The 24143-nt window shown below is 46.6% G+C and overlaps 1 protein-coding gene across 2 annotated transcripts in view; it reads right to left on the bottom strand.

Moving 5' to 3' along the window:
* Window positions 1–24143, bottom strand: part of C6H5orf22 (chromosome 6 C5orf22 homolog) — a 145740-nt gene that overhangs the window by 15831 nt on the left and 105766 nt on the right. For both annotated transcript variants that reach the window (XM_069730618.1, XM_069730616.1), the window contains exon 8: window positions 22966–23105. In XM_069730618.1, coding sequence (XP_069586719.1) covers window positions 22966–23105 — 140 coding nt within the window. The remainder of the gene's footprint in view (window positions 1–22965; window positions 23106–24143) is intronic.

The following is a 24143-nucleotide window of genomic DNA, read 5'->3' as shown; positions in this document are numbered from 1 at the left end:
AGCTAGAAGAAAAAAAAAATAAAAAAACGAAAGTGACACCACATTTTAACCCCTTAATCCCATATGATGTACTATCCCGTCCAGGTGACCTGGGACTTAATTCCCAGTGACGGGATAGTACGTCATATGCGATCGGCCGCGCTCACGGGGGAAGCGCGGCCGATCGCGCCGGGTGTCAGCTGCCTATCGCAGCTGACATCCGGCACTATGTGCCAGGAGCGGTCACGGACCGCTCCCGGCACACCGCGATCAAAGATGATCGCGGTGTGCCGGCGGTACAGGGAAGCATCGCGCAGGGAGGGGGCTCCCTGCGGCCTTCCCTGAGACGATCGGTACACGGTGATGTACTCACCGTGTAATGAGCGTCTTCTCCCTGCAGTCCCCGGATCCAAAATGGCCGCCGGGCTGCATCCGGGTCCTGCAGGGAGCACTTCCGGGTCAGGATCAGGCTGCAGCTGCAGCTCTAATCCTGCCCGGCTGTATGTCAGATCACCGATCTGACAGAGTGCTGTGCACACTGTCAGATCGGTGATCTGTGATGTCCCCCCCTGGGACAAAGTGAAAAAGTAAAAAAAAATAAATTTCCACACGTGTAAAAAAAAAAAAAAAAAATTCCTAAATAAAGAAAAAAAAAATATTAATCCCATAAATACATTTCTTTATCTAAAAAAAAAACAAAAAAACAATAAAAGTACACATTTAGCATTGCCGCGTCCGTAACGACCCGACCTATAAAACTGGCCCACTAGTTAACCCCTTCAGTGAACACCGTAAGAAAAAAAAATGGTACCTCTGAAAACGTCATCTTGTCCCGCAAAAAACGAGCCGCCATATAGCATCATAACCAAAAAAATAAAAAGTTATAGTCCTCAGAATAAAGCGATACCAAAATAATTATTTTTTCTATAAAATAGCTTTTATCGTATAAAAGCGCCAAAACATAAAAAAAATGATATAAATGAGGTATCGCTGTAATCGTACTGACCCGAAGAATAAAACTGCTTCATCAATTTTACCAAACGCGGAACGGTATAAACGCCTCCCCCAAAAGAAATTCATGAATAGCTGGTTTTTGGTCATTCTGCCTCACAAAAAAATCGGAATAAAAAGCGATAAAAAAATGTCACGTGTCCGAAAATGTAACCGATAAAAACGTCAACTCGTCCCGCAAAAAACAAGACCTCACATGACTCTGTGGACCAAAATATGGAAAAATTATAGGTCTCAAAATGTGGAGACGCAAAAACTTTTTTGCTATAAAAAGCGTCTTTTAGTGTGTGATGGCTGCCAATCATAAAAATCCGATATAAAAAACGCTATAAAAGTAAATCAAACCCCCCTTCATCACCCCCTTAGTTAGGCTAGGTTCACATTGCGTTAATGGGTTAACGCTAACGGACAGCGCTGCACGGCGAAAATGTCACAATTAACGCTGTGCAACAGGTCCGTTAGCACACCCATTGACAGCAATGTGATTTTCGGGTGTAGCGCATCGCTAGAGCGTACCATTTTCGGCTCGCGCTAGAAAGGTGCCGTTCTTTTGTGGTGCGCCTTGGATGCTGCTTGCAGCTGCTTGTTAACGCGACCACTAAACACGACACCTAAAAAGACATTGCGTTAGCGCAATCCGCTAGCGCTAAACGGATTTCCCTAACGCAATGTGAACCTAGCCTTAGGGAAAAATAATAAAATTAAAAAAAATGTATTTATTTCCATTTTCCCATTAGGGTTAGGGCTAGGGTTAGGGTTTGGATTACATTTACGGTTGGGATTAGGGTTGGTATTAGAATTAGGGGTGTGTCAGGGTTAGGTGTGTGGTTAGGGTTACAGTTGGGATTAGGGTTAGGGGTGCGTTTGGATTAGGGTTTCATTTATAATTGGAAGGTTTCCACTGTTTTGGCACATCAGGGGCTCTCCAAACGCGACATGGCGTCCGATCTCAATTCCAGCCAATTCTGCATTGAAAAAGTAAAACAGTGCTCCTTCACTTCCGAGCTCTCCCGTGCGCCCAAACAGGGGTTTACCCCAACATATCGAGACAAATTGGACAACAACTTTTTGGGTCCAAGTTCTCTTGTTATCCTTGGGAAAATAAAAATTTGGGGGGCTAAAAATCATTTTTGTGGGAAAAAAAAAGGATTTTTTATTTTCACGGCTCTGCGTTGTAAACTGTAGTGAAACACTTGGGGGTTCAAAGTTTTCACAACACATCTAGATAAGTTCCGTGGGAGGTCTAGTTTCCAATATGAGGTCACTTGTGGGGGGTTTGTACTGTTTGGGTACATCAGGGGCTCTGCAAATGCAACGTGACTCCTGCAGACCAATCCATCTAAGTCTGCATTCCAAATGGCGCTCCTTCCCTTCCGAGCTCTGCCATGCGCCCAAACAGTGGTTCCCCCCCACATATTGGGTATCAGCGTACTCAGGACAAATTGGACAACAACTTTTGGGGTCCAATTTATTCTGTTACCCTTGTAAAAATACAAAGCTGGGGGCTAAAAAAATCATTTTTGTGAAAAAAAAAGAATTTTTATTTTCACGGCTCTGCGTTATAAACTGTAGTGAAACACTTGGAGGTTCAAAGCTCTCAAAACACATCTAGATAAGTTCCTTAGGGGGTCTACTTTCCAAAATGGTGTCACTTGTGGGGATTTCAATGTTTAGGCACATCAGGGGCTCTCCAAACGCAACATGGCATCCCATCTCAATTCCAGTCAATTTTGCATTGAAAAGTAAAATGGCGCTCCTTCCTTTCCGAGCTCTGCCATACGCCCAAACAATGGTTTACACCCATATATGGGGTATCAGCGTACTCAGGACAAATTGGACAACAATTTTTGAGGTCCAATTTCTTCTCTTACTCTTGGGAAAATAAAAATTGGGGGCGAAAATATCATTTTTGTGAAAAAATATGATTTTTTATTTTTACGGCTCTGCATTATAAACTTCTGTGAAGCAATTGGTGGGTCAAAGTGGTCACCACACATCTAGATAAGTTCCTTAGGGTGTCTATTTTCCAAAATGGTGTCACTTGTGGGGGGTTTCAATGTTTAGGCACATGAGGGGCTCTCCAAACGCAACATGGCGTCCCATCTCAATTCCTGTCAATTTTGCATTGAAAAGTCAAATGGCGCTCCTTTCCTTCCGAGCTCTGCCATGCGCCCAAACAGTGGTTTACCCCCACATATGGGGTATCAGCGTACTCCGTACAGATTGTACAACAACGTTTGGCATCCATTTTATCCTGTAACCCTTGGTAAAATAAAATAAATTGGAGCTGAAATAAATTTTGTGTGAAAAAAAGTTAAATATTCATTTTTATTTAAACATTCCAAAAATTCCTGTGAAACCCCTGAAGGGTTAATAAACTTCTTGAATGTGGTTTTGAGCACCTTGAGGGGTGCAGTTTTTAGAATGGTGTCACACTTGGGTATTTTCTATCATATAGACCCCTCAAAATGACTTCAAATGAGATGTGGTCCCTAAAAAAAAATGGTGTTGTAAAAATGAGAAATTGCTGGTCAACTTTTAACCCTTATAACTCCCTAAAAAAAAAAAATTTTGGTTCCAAAATTGTGCTGATGTAAAGTAGACATGTGGGAAATGTTACTTATTAAGTATTTTGCGTGACATATCTCTGTGATTTAAGGGCATAAAAATTTAAAGTTGGAAAATTGCGAAATTTTCTAAATTTTCGCCAAAATTCCGTTTTTTTCACAAATAAACTCAAGTTATATCGAATAAATGTTACCACTAAAATGAAGTACAATATGTAACGAGAAAACAATGTCAGAATCGCCAAGATCCGTTGAAGCGTTCCAGAGTTATAACCTCATAAAGGGACAGTGGTCAGAATTGTAAAAATTGGCCCGGTCATTAACGTGCAAACCACCCTCGGGGCTTAAGGGGTTAACCCCTTCATGACCTTGGGATTTTTTTTTTCCGTGTTCGTTTTTCACTCCCCTCCTTCCTAGAGCCATAACTTTTTATTTTTCCGTCAATTTGGCCATGTGAGGGCTTATTTTTTGCGGGACGAGTTGTACTTTTGAACGACATTATTGGTTTTAGCATGTCTTGTACTAGAAAACGGGAAAAAAATTCCAAGTGCGGTGAAATTGCAAAAAAAAGTGCAATCCCACACTTGTTTTTTGTTAGGTTCACTAAATGCTAAAACTGACCTGACATTATGATTCTCCAGGTCAGTACGAGTTCATAGACACCTATCATGACTAGGTTATTTTTTATCTAAGTGGTGAAGAAAAATTCCAAACTTTGCTAAAAAAAAAAAAAAAAAATTGCGCCATTTTCTGATACTTGTAGCGTCTCCATTTTTCGTGATCTGGGGTCGGTTGAGGGCTTATTTTTTGCGTGCCGAGCTGGCGTTTTTAATGATAGCATTTTGGTGCAGATACGTTCTTTTGATCGCCCGTTATTGCATTTTAATGCAATGTCGCGGCGACCTAAAAAACGCAATTCTGGCGTTTCGAATTTTTTTCTCGCTACGCCGTTTAGCGATCAGGTTAATGCTTTTTTTTAATTGATTGGGCGATTTTGAGCGCGGGGATACCAAATATGTGTAGATTTGATTTTTTTTTATTGATTTATTTTGATTGGGGCGAAAGGGGGGTGATTTAAACTTTTATATTTTTTCACATTTTTTTTAAACTTTTTTTTTTTTTTTTACTTTTGCCATGCTTCAATAGCCTCCATGGGAGGCTAGAAGCAGGCACAACTCGATCGCCTCTGCTACATAGCAGCGATCTGCTGATCGCTGCTATGTAGCAGAATTGCAGGTGTGCTGTGAGCGCCGACCACAGGGTGGCGCTCACAGCCACCGGTGATCAGTAACCATAGAGGTCTCTAGGACCTCTATGGTTACCATCCTGATGCATCGCCGACCCCCGATCATGTGACGGGGGTCGGCGATGACGTCATTTCCGGGCCGCCCGGCCGGAAGCGGTAGTTAAATGCCGCTGTCTGCGTTTGACAGCGGCATTTAACTAGTTAATAGGTGCGGGCAGATCACGATTCTGCCCGCGCCTATTACGGGCACATGTCAGCTGTTCAAAACAGCTGACATGTCCCGGCTTTGATGCGGGCTCACCGCCGGAGCCCTGCATCAATGCAGGGGATCTGACCTCGGACGTACTATCCCGTCCGAGGTCAGATAGGGGTTAAAAACTGCATCCCTAAGGCTATATTCACACTTAGCGGTTTTTACCGCGGAACCGCCGCGATTTTGATGCTGCGGATCCGCAGCAGTTTCCATAGCGTTTACAGTAACATGTAAACCCTATGGAAACCGCAAACCGCTGTGCACATGCTGCGGGAAAAACCACGCGGGAACGCAGCGGTTTACAACCCGCAGCATGTCACTTCTTTGTGCAGAATCGCTGCGATTCTGCACCCATAGGAATACATTGAACCGCTTACTTCCCGCATGGGGCTGTGCCCACGTTGCGGGAAGTAAGCGGATAATGTGCGGGTGGTACCCGGGGTGGAGGAGAGGAGACTCTCCTCCAGGCCCTGGGAACCATATTTGGGGTTAAAAAATAAAAAATCTGGTTATACTCACCCTCTGATGTCCGGAGCTCCTGGGCGCTGCACGCGGCTGTCCGGTCAGAGTTGCTGTGCGACCAGGACCTGCGGTGACGTCGCGGTCACATGACCGTGACGTCACGAAGGGTCCTTCTCCCACAGCATCTTAGGAACCGGACCGCCGGGTGCAGCGCCCAGGAGATCCGGACATCAGAGGGTGAGTATAACCAATTTTTATTATTTTTAACATTACTATTGATGCTGCATATTGCTGCATATGCAGCATCAATAGTATAGGCGAAAACCCGCAGCGGAAAACGCGGAACAAACCGCGATAAATCTGCAGGGAGAACCGCAGTTGTTTTGCCCTGCAGATTTATCAAATCCGCTGCGGGAGAACCCGCAGGGACCCGACGCAAGGTGTGAACATAGCCTTAAAGAGCTGAAAACCACATTCAATAAGTTAACCTTTTGGGTGCTTTACAGAGATTAAAGCAATGTGGAAGGAAAAAAAAAAATGAACATTTTAATTTTTCCCACAGAAATGTTTATGTAGCCCCAAATTATGCAGAACAATTGTGCACAACATACAATCTGTTGTGCAATTTCTCCAGAGTACGCAGATACCCCATATGTGGTGCAAGAATGGCACGGGAGTGATTAGAACAGAAGGAGCACCATTTGACTTTTGGAGCGCAAATTGGCTAGAATAAAAGACACCGTACCGTGCAAAGCCCTGATGTGCCTAAAAAGTGGAAACCATCACAAATGACTCCATTTTGGAAACTAAACCTCTCAAGGAACTTATCTAGATGTATGGTGAGCACCATGAATACACAGAGCCTTCACAGAATGTTATAACGTTGAGTTTTGGAAAAAAAATAAATTTCCAGCAAAAATTTGCCTTCAGTCCCCACTCAATATACCCAATTTGGACGTGTCCTTGTGTCTGTGCACAATGAGTCATCCACAGCTGAACAGTAACTTAGCTATCCATAGTTACTACCACTAGCAGCCAACTGCCTAGGCATCAGCACTCCAATAACTTCATGGCTAATATAAAAGGCAATACAATAGCTTGCTTGCTTTGGCATCAAAGGGAGCACAAGTAGCGCCACCTCCTGGGCATGGTCCGTACGGTTTTCGAATTCATGGACAAATTTACCGCAGATCTGCCCATTGCATCCCGCTGTGGGTAGTCCTCCCAAGTTTGTCCAGATTTATATCTTGGACAGTGAAGAAGTATTAAGTACAAGAAGTCAAGTAAATAAAAAGTGCCTTCCAGCACTGCCATCATCTCTTGGAGAGAAAATGAAAGCAATTAACCCACTCGCAAGAGCCTTCACAATGATGAGGGAATTTGAAATAGAGGAAGAGAGGATTGCCGAATTAGAAAATTGCGATCTACTCGAAATAATGTCAATTATAAATGACTACAATGATGACCAGAGGCGCTACAATGCACGAAGGAGCAATAAAGTAGCTATAATTTATCAAAATGCAATGGGTGAACCCTCATTTAATAGGAACATCAGAGTTCACCTCAAAAGTGAAAATCAAACTGTTCAAATCAGCTTTCTTCACAGAGTGTGATGCAATGACATATCCACTTCTATTCCCATATGGGGACAGTGGATGGACAATAAATTTAACAACTCCAATTGCCCTAAGTGTGCAACATCAAGGAATTGGTGACATTCATCTACCATCCATACCAGTAGATCAAGATCGACAAGAAAAATATCACCCTGTTGCAGTATTATGCAAACAGGCTTGCCATTCGTGACGAGTTCAATCCCTTTTAAATGCTGGGAAGTTGACGCAACAATTTATCGTTAACAGTTACGTCAAAATTGAATCCGACAGGATCGAATATATATAGAAAACAAAATCAAAAAGCATTACGCGTTGAGAGTTATGCCAGGGTTATGGATCACATCCATAATGCTGTATTACACCAAGGGCTAACAGATGGGACACCAGCAAATTGACTTGATTTCCAAAGATAAAAACTTGCTAGTCCAGAAGCGCGACGGCGTCAGTTTCCTGTCATGTTGGCTTTTGCAATGACCATCAACAAATCTCAGGGACAGTCCTTCGATATTGAACGAATTTATTTGCCTCTACCAGTGTTTTCACACGGGCAGTTATATGTGGCTTTCTCCAGGGGAAGGAAAAGCCAACAAATGAGGGTCAAAATATTTGAGACACAAGCAAGGTAAACTTATTCCTAACGTTGACAAATGGTTTACTATCAACTGTGTGTACAAAGAAATCTTTTATTAAGCTTTTTAACAATTGTAAAAGCCGAAAAATGTTGTACACAAAAGCGGGACTAAGGCTGGTTTCACATTTGCGTTTAAAAACGCAGCGTTAAACGCAAACGCAGGTGGTGAAAAAACGCATGTAAACGCGTGCAAGCGCTGCGTTTTTTAGACGCATGCGTTTTCGTATGCGTTAAAAAAAGTGGCGTTTTGATGTGTTTACATGCGTTTTTTTTTCCTGCATTTGCGTTTTTTTAAACGCATGATGAGAAGTGTGTGACAGCTGCCAATCATCAAAATCAACTAGAAAACCCACTAGAAATAGCTAGGGTTAGGGTTTGGATCCCTAGGGTTAGGATCCCTTTATCACCTTGATGGTGGGGGGTTAGGGTTAGGGTTTGGATCCCTAGGGTTAGGGTTAGGATCCCTAGGATTAGGGTTAAGGTTTGGATCCCTTTATCACCTTGATGGTGGGGGGTTAGAGTTATGATCCCTAGGGTTAGGGTTTGGATCCCTAGGGTTAGGGTCCCTAGGGTTAGGGTTAAGGTTTGGATCCCTTTATCACCTTGATGGTGGGGGGTTAGAGTTAGGATCCCTAGGGTTAGGGTTTGGATCCCTAGGGTTAGGGTTTGGATCCCTCTATCACCTTGATGGTGGGGGGTGGCTTATCAGTGTGTAGACTTGTTTTTTTCTATGGAAATGCATGTGTTTAAAAACGCAACCAAACGCATGTGCTAAAAACGCATGCGTTTACATAGACAGCAATACGTTTTTTTGCGGCAAAAAAACGCCTCTAGAAATTACTACATGTTGCATTTCTGCAACCAAACGCAAGCAGAGAAACGACGCATGCGTCGTCAAACGCTGCAAAACGCATACAAAAAAAAACGCATGCGTTTTTAATGTTAAATATAGGAAAAAAAAATGCATGTGTTTTTTTGTGCTAAAACGCAGCGCCAAAAACCGCAAATGTGAAACCAGCCTAACTCCTAGCCGCGGTCTGCGGACCAAACATTGGGCATGGGAAGGGCCTTGGGGGCAGATCCCAAGTGTGCTCAACCATGTGAAATAGCTTATGCTCAGGAACATTGAGGAATAGCGCTATCGGATAGCTCTACCCGTTCATTTCCTTTAGGAATAGGGCTATGGGATAGCTCTACCCGTGCACTTTCTTAATGGATAGCGCTATTGGATAGCTCTACCTGAACAGTATGAACTACAGAGCTTTTTCATACACAAAGTAGGAGTGGCAGGAGAGGTACACCAGGTATTTATGTTTGCCATTAGTCTGCACATACGCCAGTCTGGTGCGTGGGTACACCCCACTGCGTGGTTCGTAATCACTGCGCGCCAGAACAGTACCCGAACCTGGACCTCATCCACATGAATGGGGGCCCGAACATCTGTTTGCCATGCTGTCATCTGCATGACAGCACAGCAAACACTCCCCCTGATCGGCGGTAAGATCATTGTAGCTGAAAACAGTAGGTGTTCAGTACACACCCCGAACTTTACTGTTCAGGTTTGCCCATCTCTAATTTGAGGTTTATTATTAGTGATGAGCGAGTATACTCGTTGCTCAGGTTTTCCCGAGCACGTTCGGGTGGTCTCCGAGTGTTTGTTAGTGTTCGGAGATTTAGTTTTCCTTGCTGCAGCTGCATGATTTACGACTGTTAGATAGCTTGAATACATGTGGGGACACCCTAGCAATCAGGCAACCCCCACATGTATTCAGGCTGGCTAGCAGCCATAAATCATGCAGCTGTAATAAACAAAAACTAGATCTCCGAACACTAACAAATACTCGGGAGATCACCCGAGCATGCTCGGGGAAAACCCGAGCAACGAGTATACTCGCTCATCACTACTTATTATGCCTTAAGGATTGAAGGCACCCCATGTAAAATAAACAGTTCTAAAATATTTCTATACATCACTGTTTTTTTTTTTAACAAAAAGTTTTATTTTAGGTAATCGTAACCACAAGGCCTTGGCTTAATTTCTATAAGGGCCCTAGAAGTGATAATCGGGATGTTCATATACATGCTTGCAGCACTGTATTACAACCATCAGGGGCGATACCACAAGGCCAACGGGTCTCTTTCATTTAAATCCAGTGTGCTAATGATCATAATATGCTAATGCATATTGTAGGGAAAGAACATATAGATCAAAGCAGTTTGTTCACAAAGTGAGATACAGTGTCTCCAGGTCGAAGGGGGAAGTAATTTAAGGTCTAAATATCCCAAGTGTGACAAGGAAAGGAGTATGACAGAAATAGGGATTTTTGTGTACTCACCGTAAAATCCTTTTCTCCGAGCCACTCATTGGGGGACACAGAACCATGGGTGTTATGCTGCTGTCACTAGGAGGCTGACCCCAAGTTGAGACAAAAAAGTTAGCTCCTCCCCTGCAGTATACACCCTCGTGCTGGCTTCCGGAGACCCAGTTCAGTGCAAAAGCAGTAGGAGATCATTAACAGCATCTTACATAATATTAGAGTACAAAGAGTAAGTCAAGAACCAAAAAAGAAATGAGCCATAAGGCTAACAGGGTGGGTGCTGTGTCCACCAATGAGTGGCTCGGAGAAAAGGATTTTACGGTGAGTACACAAAAATCCATATTTCTCCTTCGCCACATTGGGGGACACAGAACCATTGGACATTCCAATGCAGTCCCTGGGTGGGGAACAATAAAACCAAATAACTGTGTACCAACTGACTATAAATGCGCAATGGCCGCCTGCAGAATACGTCTGCCAAGGGCTGCCTCCGCAAAAGATGGAGTGTGAACGTTCTAGTGCTTTGTGAAAGTATGCAGGCTGGACCATGTTGCTGCCTTGAAAACCTACTCTGCTGACGCCTGGTGCCGAATGGCCCAGGAAGCACCCACTGACCGAGTTGAGTGTGCCCTAATCCCTGCCGGGATAGGTCTGCCCCTGACCAGATAGATTCTTGAGTAGCTGATCGGATCCATCTGGCTATCGTGGCTTTAGAAGCGGCTAAACCCTTTCTGTGACCCTCCGGGAGCACAAAGAGGGAGTCCGATTTGCAGAAGGGGGCAGTCCTAGAAATGTACCTCCTGAGGGCTCTCACGACGTCCAAGGTGTGAAGGACCTTTTCGACCCTAAGTCTTGGCTGCGGGCAGAAGGAGGGAAGAACTATATCTTCATTAAAGTGGAAGGATGAAACCACCTTGGGAAGAAAGGACGGAGGTGGATGTAGGACTACCTTGTCCTGGTGGAAGGAAAGGAAGGGCGCCCGGCAAGAGTGCGGCCAACTCTGAGACTCGACTGATAGAGGTTATAGCCACAAGGAAGGCGACCTTCCAGGAGAGAACAATCAGCGAGACATCATGCAGAGGTTCAAAAGGGAACTCCTGAAGAACACTCAGGACCAAATTGAGATCCCTAGTCTCTAACGGTATTCTATAGGGGGGTACTACATGGGAGACCCCCTGAACAAAAGTCCTAACTTGCAAGTTGGCAGCAATCTTATGTTGGAACAACACGGATAATGCCGAGAACTGACCCTTGAGGGAACTGAGCGCCAGCCCGGAATCCAAGCTGGACTGGAGAAATTCCAGAATGGAGGGAATTGAAAAAACGAGAGGGGGGCGTCCACGGAGCATGCACCATAAAAAGAAGGCTTTCCAGGTATGGTGATACATGCGAGCGGAAGACGTCTTGAGAGCGCTTATCATGGTGGCAATGACTTGCTGGGAGAAACCTGCTTGAGTTAGGATCCAGGTTTCAACAACCAAGCCGTTAAACGTAGGGCCCCTGAGCTCTGGTGGTAGATCGGCCCTTGGCAAAGCAGATCTGGGCAGTCTGGTAACCGCCAGGGAACGTCGGCTATGAGTTGAATGAGCTCTGCGTACCACGCGCGACGAGGCCAATCCAGGGCGACTAGAATCAAAAGGAACCCCTTCCATCTTGATTTTTCGGATTACCTTTGGTAGTAATGGAACTGGAGGAAACACGGGAAGTGGAACCAGTGCCGCGGTTGTTCTCGGCCTAATGGAGAATATGGGAGACCTCCCGCATCGCCGCTCTGCTGCGGGTCCCCCCTGATGGTTTATGTACTCCACAGCTGTGACATTGTCTCATTGAATCCGAATTGGGTGACCCGCGAGGAGGAAGTGGAAACGTCTCAGGGCAAATCTGATCGCTTGAATCTCCAAGATGTTTATCGGAAGTCTAGACTCCCGAATGGTCCAACTCCCCTGGGCAGTGTGGTGGCGAAATACCGCTCACCAACCGAGGAGGCTGGCGTCGGTAGTCACCAACAGCCAGTGGGGGTTGGGAGAAAGGACCTCCCGTGGCTGAGGGATGATTCCAAAGTCCACCATTTGAGCGCTTGCCTGATCCGCAGGGGCAGAGGACATGGCCAATCGAGGAATAAGGGACTCCTGTCCCAGTTGGCCAGCAGAACCTGTTGTAAGGGGCGGAGATGCAGTTGAGCGAAGGGAACCGCTTCCATTGCAGCCACCATTTTTCCCAGAATCCTCATGGCAAGCCGAATGGAATGAGGAAAGGGACGACAAAGCGTCTGGGTAACCTGCTGAAGCGCTTGGGCCTTGGACCGAGGAAGCAGGACCAGCCCCTGGGACGTGTCCAGAATCATGCCTAGGAAGGCGATTCGTCGGGCTGGAACGGGAGAGGACTTGTCCAAGTTGATCAGCCAGCCAAGGCGTGAAAGGGTATCCAAGGTAATGCAGACACTTGCTTCGCAGGCATGATAGATGACCTCCTGATCAAAAGGTCCGTCCTAAGAATGACAACAAGACCGCTCCACGGGAGTGAAGAATGGCCATGACCGCCGCCATGACCTCTGTGAATACCCTGGGCGCGGTGGCAAGGCCGAAGGGTAAGGCTGTGAATTGAAAATGGTCCTCCTGGATGGCAAAACGCAGGAACCTTTGATGTGGCGGGAAGACTAATATCGAGATAAGCATCTTTGATGTCTATTGATGCTAGAAACTCTCCTCTCTCCAATGAGGAGATGACTGACCGGAGGAATTCCATCCTGAAGTTCTGGACCTTTACGTACTTGTTTAGGAGTTTTAAATCCAAAATAGGGCGCACCGTTCCGTCCTTTTTTGGAACGACGAAGAGGTTTGAGTAAAAACCTCAATCTCTCTTGTTCTGGAACCGGAAGAATGACTCGGCAGAAAGATTCGATGGCGCGGTAAAGTGCGTGAGACTGAGCTCCTGAACTTGGGAGACGAGAGGGAAAAAACCGCGCCGGAGGGGAGGCAGATTAATCTATTTTGTGACCAGAAGATACCAGGTCTCTGACCCATACGTCGTGGATGACGGAAAGCCAGACATGTTGAAAGAGAAGTAGGCGTCCGCCTACTCTGGTGGTGTCGACCGGAAAACTCCCCGAGTCATTGTGAAGGAAATCTGGAGGGCCTGCGTCCCCTGGTTCTGGGTTGCCTAGGCTTACCTCGTCAGGACTGATTCGGCCTGTATGAGGGCCGAGATTCTCTCTCTGTACGTGGAGATCATTCTGCTCTGGACGAAGCCGTGGAGGAGGACCAGAATGGGCTATTGCGAAAGGGCCGAAAGCAAAAATGTTGCTGACGCTGAAAAGCAGCTTTAGGCCTGTGCTGCAAAAGGAATTTGCTTTTCCCTCCTGTAGCATCGGAAAAAAGCTGATCTAATTTTTCTTCAAATAGACGTCCGCTCTGAAAAGGCAGAGAAATCAGACTTTTTAGAGGAGGAATCCGCGCGCCACTCTCTAAGCCATACTGCTCTCCTAATGGTGACGGTGTTTGTGCGGCAGTTGCTGCCTCAGTCTGCTGCGTCTAAAGACACGTACATCACAGTCTCCAGCCATAGCGATCTGTTTGGCAAGATCCGCTGCCTCACACGGAAGAGCCTGGTCCTGAATAGATTTTTCAAGGGCATCTGCCCAGAAAACCATTGCCTTTGCAACCCATGCCGCAGCGAAGGAAGGGGATAGAGAGGAACCCGAGGCTTCATATACTGAGCGTGCCAGGGAATCTGGTGTTCTGTGGGATTTTTAATTGAAGCTCCATCGGGTACAGATAAGAGCATTTTGGTAGCCAAACACGATACCGTAGGATCTACTGTTGGCGGTTCTGTCCAATCTTTGACAAGATCTGCGGAAAAGGGATACTTCAACCCCAGGGCCTTTTTACCCGTAAAGTGCTTATCCTGTAGCTCCCTATGTCGCTGGACTATATGTAAGAAATCTGGATGAGAGGCGAACACTATGGGATCGCTTGGTTCTTGTAAAAAAGATACTGCATGATCCGGAGCCGAATTAGGGTCATCACCAACTTTAGCGCATCATTGACGGATTCAATGAGGGAATCCACAGTCGATTGAAACTCCGGAGAATCTGGGTCTAAGGACGCCTCAGACTCATACTCAGAATCGCTGTGAACCCCTTGAGAGGGTGAGCGAGAAGTGGAGCTACCAGAGGCTGAATGGCATGGTGAATGCTCAGGAGAAGTAGTGCGGATCCGTTTTTTGGATGTCCGTACCTCCTTCAGATGAGAGCGGCCCCTGCTGGCTGATGATTCCCCTGTAAGGGAGAGGTCTCTTAACCCAGGTAGACGAGTGCCCGCTCCCCAGAGGGGTCATGAAGGGATTCAATCACTTTGGCCAGCGAAGCCATGGATTGTGACAGTGACACAGCCCACTCAGGGGGGCTAGATACACTGGGGTCGGTAGCGGTGGAGGGCTCCTGGGCACATTGGGCATCACAGGCTGAGCAGAGAGGGGAGCTTTGAGGCCGGGGTAGAGGAGCCTGGCAGGTGGTACACGCGGTGAAAAAGGTGGTATGAAACTTTGTAGCCTTTTTAGCCCTTGACTGCAACATGATGTACCCTAATAGAAGTAAAAACGCTGCTAGTGGAAGCTATGAGGGGCAACGCTGCAGGGAAGCACCTAGTGCAGTCTCCTTACCCAGGTCCTGTGTCCCGCAATCAGATGAGGCGGCGTGCTGAGTAGGGGAGAAGACCGGCATCCAGGCCTGCTGCACGTGCAGAAAACAGGCGGCCGGAACAGCGGTGCTGTGCAGGGAAGATGGCTGCCGAGATTTGGGAGGTAGTCTCGCATAGAGAGAGAAGTGCCAGGTCTGTGGGAAGAGCCGCTGGAATGATGCGTGCGGTGGGTGGGGCCTATTGGGATGCGGCCTACACAAGGCTGAAGCCGGGGACTAAATTTCTGGCCGCAGCCGGCGCGCACTGCCGGGAAAGAGCCGCGGAGCGCTGTGGGGACCCTACCGCTATGGAGTCCTCCTATGACCGCCGGAAAACGACCCCGCCTGGGTGGCACTTACCCCGATATGAAGGGGATGGCATATGCCGCAGGTCAGAGCTGTGCCCGGGGTAGATAGCACGATGCAGGGTTGTGGGAGCCTCCATCCACCATCCCCTTGAAATGGGGGTGGAGAGGAACCGTCTGCCTCCTTCCATCATCCGCTCTTTCCAGTGGTGATGCAGTGGGGGCTGCACGGACGCCACAATGTAGAGTGCCTCTGAACATCCAAGGGTAAGACCTGGTGGGCAGGGCAAAATGTCCAGCAATAGACCTGTCTGCAGAAGAGGATACGTGGAGGTGACACTCCATGTGCTCGTCTTTTAACCCCCTTAAGCCCCGGGGGTGGTTTGCACGTTAATGACGGGCCAATTTTTACAATTCTGACCACTGTCCCTTTATGAGGTCATAACTCTGGAACGCTTCAATGGATCTTGGCGATTCTGACATTGTTTTCTCGTGACATATTCTACTTCATGATAGTGGTAAAATTTCTTTGATATTACCTGCGTTTATTTGTGAAAAAAAAATGGAAATTTGGCGAAAATTTTGCAATTTTCCAACTTTGAATTTTTATGCCCTTAAATCACAGAGAAAGATCACCCAAAATACTTAAGTAACATTTCCCACAAGTCTACTTTACATCAGAATAATTTTGGAAACATTTTTTTGTTAGGGAGTTATAAGGGTTAAAAGTTGACCAGCAATTTCTCATTTTTACAACAAAATTTACAAAACCATTTTTTTTTAGGGACCACCTCACATTTGAAGTCACATTTAGGGGTCTATATAGCAAAAAATACCCAAAAGTGACACCATTCTAAAAACTGCACCCCTCAAGCTGATCAAAACCACATTCAAGAAGTTTATTAACCCTTCAGGTGCTTAATGAGAGCTAAAGCAATGTTGAAGGAAAAAAATGAAAATTTAATGTTCAGTCAGATCTTTTAGCAACATTTTTTTCATTTTCCCAAACGTAACAGGAGAAACTGGACTGCAAAAGTTGTTGTCCAATTTGTCCTGAGTACGCCGATACCCCATATGTGGGGGGGAACCACTGTTTGGGCGCATGGCAGGGCTCAGAAGGGAAGGAGCGCCATTTGACTTTTTCAAGCTAAAATTAGCTGGAATTGAGATCGGATGCCATGTCGCGTTTGGTGAGCCCCTGATGTGCCTAAACAGTGGAAATCCCCACAAGTGACCCCAATTTGGAAACTAGACTCCCTAAGGAACATGTCTAGATGTGTGGTGAGAACTTTTAACCCACAAGTGTTTCGCTAAAGTTTATAATGCCCAGATGTGAAAATAAAAAATCCTATTTTTGTCCCACAAAAATGATCGTTTAGTCCCCAATTTTTTTAATTTCCCAAGGGTAACAGGAGAAATTGGACCGCAAAAGTTGTTGTCCAATTTGTCCTGAGTACGCTGGTACCCCATATGTGGGAAAAAACTGTTTGGGCACACGTTGGGGCTCGAAAGGGAAGTACTGACGTTTTGGAATGCAGACATTGATGGAATCGTCTGCGGGCGTCATGTTCCGTTTGCAGAGCCCCTGATGTGCCTAAACAGGAAAAAAAACCACACGTGACAACATTTTGGAAAGTAGACCCCCAAAGAACTTACGTAGATGTGCCTCCTTTGGAATAAATCGGTTTCCTGTAAATTAGTAGTGCATGGAGGTGCGGTTCAATTTAAAGCAATCCTTCATACACAGGCCAGTTTTTGGGGGGCAGGTGTCGCATTGATAGATGGGTGTCCTTGCGTATTCCTCTTTTGTAGCACACTCAGCACCTTTTTTGCGGCTTGCCTTTTCTTCCAGTTGGTGGGAACACCCCCGGAAAATGCTGACCTGGTACGATACGTGCACCTTCAGTTCCAGAAGTACTGGGGCCCGCTCCTTCCCTCGTGCCAAACATCAGGGCCTTAACCACTACCTCTGGAAATGAAGGTATGACGTATCGGTGTTGTGTGCACATCGTGACAGCAGGAAAGTTTTGAGCATTGCCATTTGTACAATGTGCACGGACAGCTTTTTGTACCACACCCTGGCCTTTCTCAAAGCACTGTACGGTTGGAGGAGTTGATCAGAGAGATCAATGCCCCCCATTTTTTTGTTGTACCCCAGTACACAGGTCGGTTTGCTAACCTCTGTAGAGGTACCTCTTACAGTGCTGAGGGCGCTGCCATCACCGTGTATGGTGGTCAAGAGAAGGCCATCTCTTTTGTCCTTGTACTTGACCACCAGCAGGTGGTCGCTACATTGGGCTTTGCTCTCATCTTTTCTGAGAGTCTGCCCAAGTAGCGTCTTCGGGATTTTTGCGGACAGTACCGCAGGCTGCGGTACCTCGCGCAGAGCGATTTGTAGAGTGGGATGCTGGTGTAAAAGTTATCGGTATAGAGGTGATAACCTTTATCCAGCAGTGGGTGCACCAAATCCCACAAAATTTTCCCACTCACTCCCAGGACAGAAGGACACTCAGGCGTTTGAATCATGGTGTCCTTCCCTTCGTAGACGCTAAAGCTGTGGGTGTGCCCTGAGGTACTCTCACACAGCTTGTAGAGTTTGATTCCGTACCTGGCCCTTTTGCTGGGCAGGTACTGACGAAATCTGAGCCGCCCCTTAAAATGAATTAAGGACTCATCCACGGAGATGTCCCTTTGAGGCACGTACACTTTAGCAAACTTTTTGTTGAAGTGTTCGATGACCGGCCGAACTTTGAACAGACGGTCAAAGTTGGCGTCATCTCATGCGGGACCCCATCTTCTGTCCTGCAGCGTCTGCGTGGCGGTTCCGAAGGGCCGGAGGAGGAAGATGAGGAGTGGGAAGAGGAGGAAGAATCTGAAGAGTAAAGGAATGTGGGATCTTCTCCCTCGCTATCAGTGTCGGAGGCAAGGAAAGAATATGCCTCCTCCACTGAATAGCGCTGTTGGGACGAACGGGACATTTTTTTTTGTAAGTATGGTGCTTGGGTGTACTTTATTAGTAACTATGTGTACGTGTGGGGGGGATAGTGCTTGGTGCAAACTACTCTGAAAAGAAAAATCTAAAGGAAAAAAAAACATAGGGAAAAAAAATACCTGTGAAAGAAAAGTCTAAAAGCAGGCCCTAGCTCTGATAAGTGAACCGCGTCACTTATCAAAGTTCGGCCGCTGCTGGGTGTGCGAACGGGGATGGAAAAAAAAAAAAAAAAGGAAGGCACGGGTTAGATGCGGAGGCTGGATGAGCGCACGGGGATGGGAAAAAAAAAAACGGCAGGCACGAGAGCTTTAATAAGTGAACCGCGTCACTTATCAAAGCTGCTGGGTGTGCGCACAGGTGTGGTGGAAAAAAAAAAAAAAAAAAGGAAAACGGCAGGCACAAGCTCTGATAAGTGAACTGCGTCACTTATCAAAGTTTGGCGGCTGCGGGATGGGTGTACAGAATTGGGCAAAGGGGGCTGATGAAAAAAAAAAAGCGAGCACGAGTGTTGATCGGTGAACTGTGTCACCAATCAACGCTCGGCGCCTGCTAAACGTGCGCATGGAGGCGGCGCAAAGCGGGATGGAGGGGGGTAAAAAAAAGAGGGGGAAGGGGGGATGGGGGGGATTGCGGGGGTGAAGAGAGATCGGGTAGGGGCTGATAACACTTACGTTTGTAGTCTCTTTCTTTGGTCTTCTTTCCTTCCAAACGCAGGGATTGTGGTGTTACAGGCTTCTGTAGCACCACAAGGCCCAGCAAGACTAGATCTGGCTGTGTGACCACTCTGCAGGAGTCCTCAGCTAGAGTGAGGACCCCTGCAGTGCGGTCAGACAGGTCACCTGCAGGTGACAGACAGGTCACAGAGCGGTCACACCGCTGTTGTGAGCTGTCATTGGTGGGATTGAATGAAAACATCAATTCCACCAATCCCTGCAGGCCCTGGTGACCATGGCAACTGCCTAGGATCCCTCCGATCCTAGGCAGGTCACCAGCAAGGGCACACAGCGGTCACAACGTGACCGCCGCTGTGCCCTGTGATTGGCGCGATTGTCGATAGCATCGATCGCGTCAATCAGCTCCTGCAGGCCCTTCGGTACCGGCCCTAGGATCGAGTACATCGATACTCGATCCTAGCCTGGGACCTCATTGTTTCAGCCGCTCCGAGTGGCTGAAACAATGAGAAACGCTGTGATTGGCTGTTCAATACTGAACAGCCAATCACAGTGATCGAGAGGCCTGGGGGGCGGATCCAGGCCCTGGGATGCCGACACCATCTTCCTCCAGGTAAGATGGCGCCGGAAATTTAATGCGATCACCGCGACTTAAGTCGCGATGACGCATTAAACAGTATGACGTACTATCCCGTCACTGGGAATTAAGTCCCAGGTCACCTTGACGGGATAGTACGTCATATGGGATTAAGTGGTTAAGGGGTGGGGGGATTAGATCGGTGCCCTTGAAGGGGCCCTTCGCCCCAAGAATCAGCTCAGGTAGTGGCATCCCACGTCGCAGGAAATGATACGGAGAGGTAATACTCCCGTACTCGCCTGTTGTTGGTTCGGGGAGATCGGAGTCTTGAAAGGTTCCGTCAGCCCTTCGTCCGGGTATAAAAGGTTAAATAGTAAGAAATCCAAAGGGTAAGAAAAGAGTTGTGGTCTGAAGAACAGACACAGTGTATCTCCTACGGAAACTAAGCTTGAACTGGGTCTCCGGAAGCCAGCACGAAAGCGTATACTGCAGGGGAGGAGCTAACTTTTTTGTCTCAACTTAGTGTCAGCCTCCAAGTGACAGCAGCATAACACCCATGGTTCTGTGTCCCCCAATGTGGCGAAGGAGGAAAAGGAAATTAAAGGGAACCTGTCACCCCCAAAATCAAAGGTGAGCTAAGCCCACCGGCATCAGGGGCTTATCTACAGCATTCTGTAATGCTGTAGATAAGCCCCCGATGTATCCTGAAAGATGAGAAAAAAAAGGTTAGATTATACTCACCCAGGGGCGGTCCTGGTCCGATGGGTGTCGCGGTCCGGTCCAGCGCCTCCCATCTTCTTACGATGACATCCTCTTGTATTCACGCTGCGGCTCCGGCGCAGGTGTACTTTGTCTGCCCTGTTGAGGGCCCAGCAAAGATCTGCAGTGCGCAGGCGCCAGGAAAGGTCAGAGGCCCAGCGCATGCGCACTGCAGTACTTTGCTCTGCCCACAACAGGGCAGACAAAGTACGCCTGCGCCGGAGAGTGAAGACAAGAAGAGGATGACATCCTATGAAGATAGGAGGCCCCGGACTGGATCGCGATGCCCCCCCAGGGGAGTATAATCTAACCTCTTTTTCTCATCTTTCAGGATGCATCGAGGGCTTATCTACAGCATTATTGAATGCTGTAGATAAGCCCCTGATGCTGGTGGGCTTAGCTCATCTTCGATTTTGGGGGTGACAGGTTCCCTTTAAGTGACACAATGAAGGTATTCAGAGATGGGTCCCTGAGAGGTAGGCCATACCAAGGGAACGATATTGCAAGGAGATGAAGGCTACACCAGGTGGCATGTCTAGGAGGCACTGTGAGGGGTTCAAATCTGGTAATTATGACATGATGGAAATAACGAAGCTTAAGGAACTAATGTTTTTTTTCTGGAATAATGTAATGATTTTGTTAATTGTTATCTGCTGTATCAATTTTAGACTGCACATTTGGTTCAGGATATAAAATATTTTCTTTTTATACACTTTAGTTGGTGTCCTTTCTCTGCTGACCGTCCTGAAGAATCTACGTAGGCATATGGTTTTCCTGCGATTCTCTTTTCTATTGATATTGGTGTTGTCAATATTTCTTGATGTTGTGATTGTTCAGTATCCCCATCATTTGATATTGATATTGGTCGCAATAATGGTATTTCTTAAATCCAGAGCATAATAAGGTACATAAAATTCACGGACACTAACTTTTCTGAAAACTACATTTCCTAGGAAAATCCATGCAAGTTCGAATTCTGCCTGATCCGCTTATCTCTAATTGGTACCAATTTGGGGTAAAAAAACATCTTGGACCGCTTTAAAGGGAACCTGTCACATCCAGAAATGCCATTTACCTATACATATAGGGATAATAGGAAATGCAAATATAGGGAGACAGATGATCATGTCTCACTTCTAGTGCCTATGCAGTTGCAGGGGTGTCCACACTGGCTCTGCTGGGAATTGTGTAACATTGTGAGGCAGTGAGGGGCATCATATGCAAGGGTCGATATGTGTCCCCCAGGATGTGTATAGAAGCGTAATGAGACCGCAGAAGTGCATTGCAGTTACAGGCATAGCTGTGACTGCAGTGCAAAATAAAAGCAAGTTTTCGTCTTGGGCACGCTATTTGCCCAAGACAGATAAAAAAAAAAAAAAAAAAACGCCATGGGCTTTTATTTTTGGAGCAGACTACAGGATGGTCTTACTAGTGGCCTATGGCAATAGATTCCTTGTAAAAACAATGCAGCTAAGGGTTGTGTGTGTCAGTCTTAAGGTACCTTCACACGAAACGATATCGCTAGCGATCCGTGACGTTGCAGCGTCCTCGCTAGCGATATCGTTCAGTTTGACACGCAGCAGCGATCAGAATCCTGCTGTGATGTCGTTGGTCGGGGCTAGAGGGCCAGAACTTTCTTTGGTCGCTGGCTCTCCCGCTGACATCGCTGAATCGGCGTGTGTGACACCGATTCAGCGATGTCTTCGCTGGTAACCAGGGTAAACATCGGGTTACTAAGCGCAGGGCTGCGCTTAGTAACCCGATGTTTACCCTGGTTACCATCCTAAAAGTAAAAAAAACAAACGCTTCATACTTACCTTCAGCTGTCTGTCCCCTCGCCGTCAGCTTTCCTGCACTCACTGTGAGCACAGCGGCCGGAAAGCAGAGAGGTGACGTCACCGCTCTGCTTTCCGGCCGCTGTGCTCACAGCCAGTACAGAGAAGCAGAGCGCCGAGGACAGACAGCAGTAGGTAAGTATGAAGCGTTTGTATTTTTTTACTGTTAGGATGGTAACCAGGGTAAACATCGGGTTACTAAGCGCGGCCCCGCGCTTAGTAACCCGATGTTTACCCTGGTTACCGGGGACCTCGGGATCGTTGGTCGCTGGAGAACTGTCTGTGTGACAGCTCTCCAGCGACCAAACAGCGAAGCTGCAGCGATCCGGATCGTTGTCGGTATCGCTGCAGCGTCGTTTAGTGTGAAGGTACCTTTAGTTTGCAAACTTGCAGTGCAGGTGACTCTGCAAAGCTTCAGCCTGTGCGAAGCAACACGGAGCCAAGTGGAGCCAAAAGGCCTGGCACCCCTCAGCGTACAAGGCGGTGCAGTCACCCAGGGCAACAGGTCTCAGATAGTCTTGTTTACCGACTGCGATTCGGAGGATACCTTTTGTGTTCCAGTTTGTCAATTTCTTTGGACTTTAAAAGACATTTGTTTTGAACTTTCCTGTGGGCACTGCCTGTGTCACACTGCACCAACCCCACTGCACTACACCGCCTTCGAACAAATCACATACATCCAGAGGATATAAGAGCTGCCGTAGCGTCTGACAGAGAAAAGCATCTGTTTTTACAGACTGTTGGCAACCCAGATGCATGCTCTTCCCCTGGGGTAAACCAGTGAGGCCGACCACTTCCCATAGTCATTGATATAGTATTTCATAATCATGCAGCCCCTTATGTGATACAGAATTAGAAGCATAAACTACAGCAGGCGTAAGAAACATTATGGATAACCAATTATAGTGCTGAACAAATCTGGTGTAATGTGCAAATTTAACACCATCATGTATGAACTACAGCTGCTATACAACTTTATACCACATATTTCACTACTGAAGCTCTCGGATACATCTGTTTTGTAGCTGCTGTTGGAAAATCCATTTAATGTGTAATAGTTGCTGTTACCTTGCTAATGTGACAAGGGTTGGCTTCGGTAGGTGTTTCAATAAATGTTTCATGGAGAGAATTAAGCATTCAATTTCCATCTCTGAGCTGACATGATGTGGAAGTTCAGCATAATCACATGTAAGGCCGGCTTGATGAATCTGTAGAAAAGGAAAAAAAAAAAAATATCAAGAGGAAGATCCTTTTAGTTGTGCAATAAATACACTACAAGGTAGGGAAAGGTCATGCCAGCACCACTAACAAGTAGTAATCCAGGTCAGTTTTTCCACAAGGACAATAAAGTGCTGATGACTTTCACTATTGTATAGGTCACAATCAGCTGTAGCATAGAGATCACACTTTAAATCAGACATTTTTTTTATTAACAGTAGTCAAGTTGACAAACAGACAATTGTGTCAAAAAGGAGAATAATCGAGATCACACTTGCTGAGTAAACTATTTTAAATTACGATTTTCTGCCTAATCATTTCTTTAGTATAAACATATATGCGTATAAAGATAGTGAAGCTTTTTATTCTAATGGGAGCATTATTTGGTGAAAGATAAAACACACTAGGGTTTAGAGCAGGGATGGGGAATCTTTTTTCTGAGGAGAGGAATTTGGATATTTATACCGTCCTTCGGGGGCCGTACAAACTCTGCCCACAATGTACATCCTGACTAGCACTGGTGTCAGGACGTAATCTTTCATTGCATGCCCTTCAGTGTTCAGTAGTGAACACTATGTGCCAACAGAGCAAGAAGAAATTAATGAGCTTGTGGCAATCAAAATACACCTCCCTGCCCAAGAATGTGGTCCCTGAGAATCTGCCCGGGGGCCTGATATAGGGATTTTTGTGTACTCACCGTAAAATCATTTTCTCTGAGCCATTAATTGGGGGACACAGACTGTGGGTGTATGCTGCTGCCACTAGGAGGCTGACACTAAGTGATACAAAGAAAGTTAGCTCCTCCCCTGCAGTATACGCTTTCGTGCTGGCTTCCGGAGACCCAGTTCAAGCTTAGAATCCATAGGAGGCACACTGGGTCTGCTATTCAGACCAGAACTCTTTTCTTACCCTTTGGATTTCTTACTATTTAACCTTTCTACCCGGACGAAGGGCTGAAGTTAGCTCCTTCCCTGCAGTATACACCCTCCTGCTGGCTCTCAGCTAAATATTTCGGTGCAATACAGGAG

Source organism: Ranitomeya imitator, chromosome 6, assembly GCF_032444005.1.
Source record: "Ranitomeya imitator isolate aRanImi1 chromosome 6, aRanImi1.pri, whole genome shotgun sequence".
Lineage (NCBI taxonomy): Eukaryota > Metazoa > Chordata > Amphibia > Anura > Dendrobatidae > Ranitomeya > Ranitomeya imitator.
Note: the sequence above shows the minus strand (reverse complement) of the source record. Positions and strands in the feature narration are given on the sequence as shown.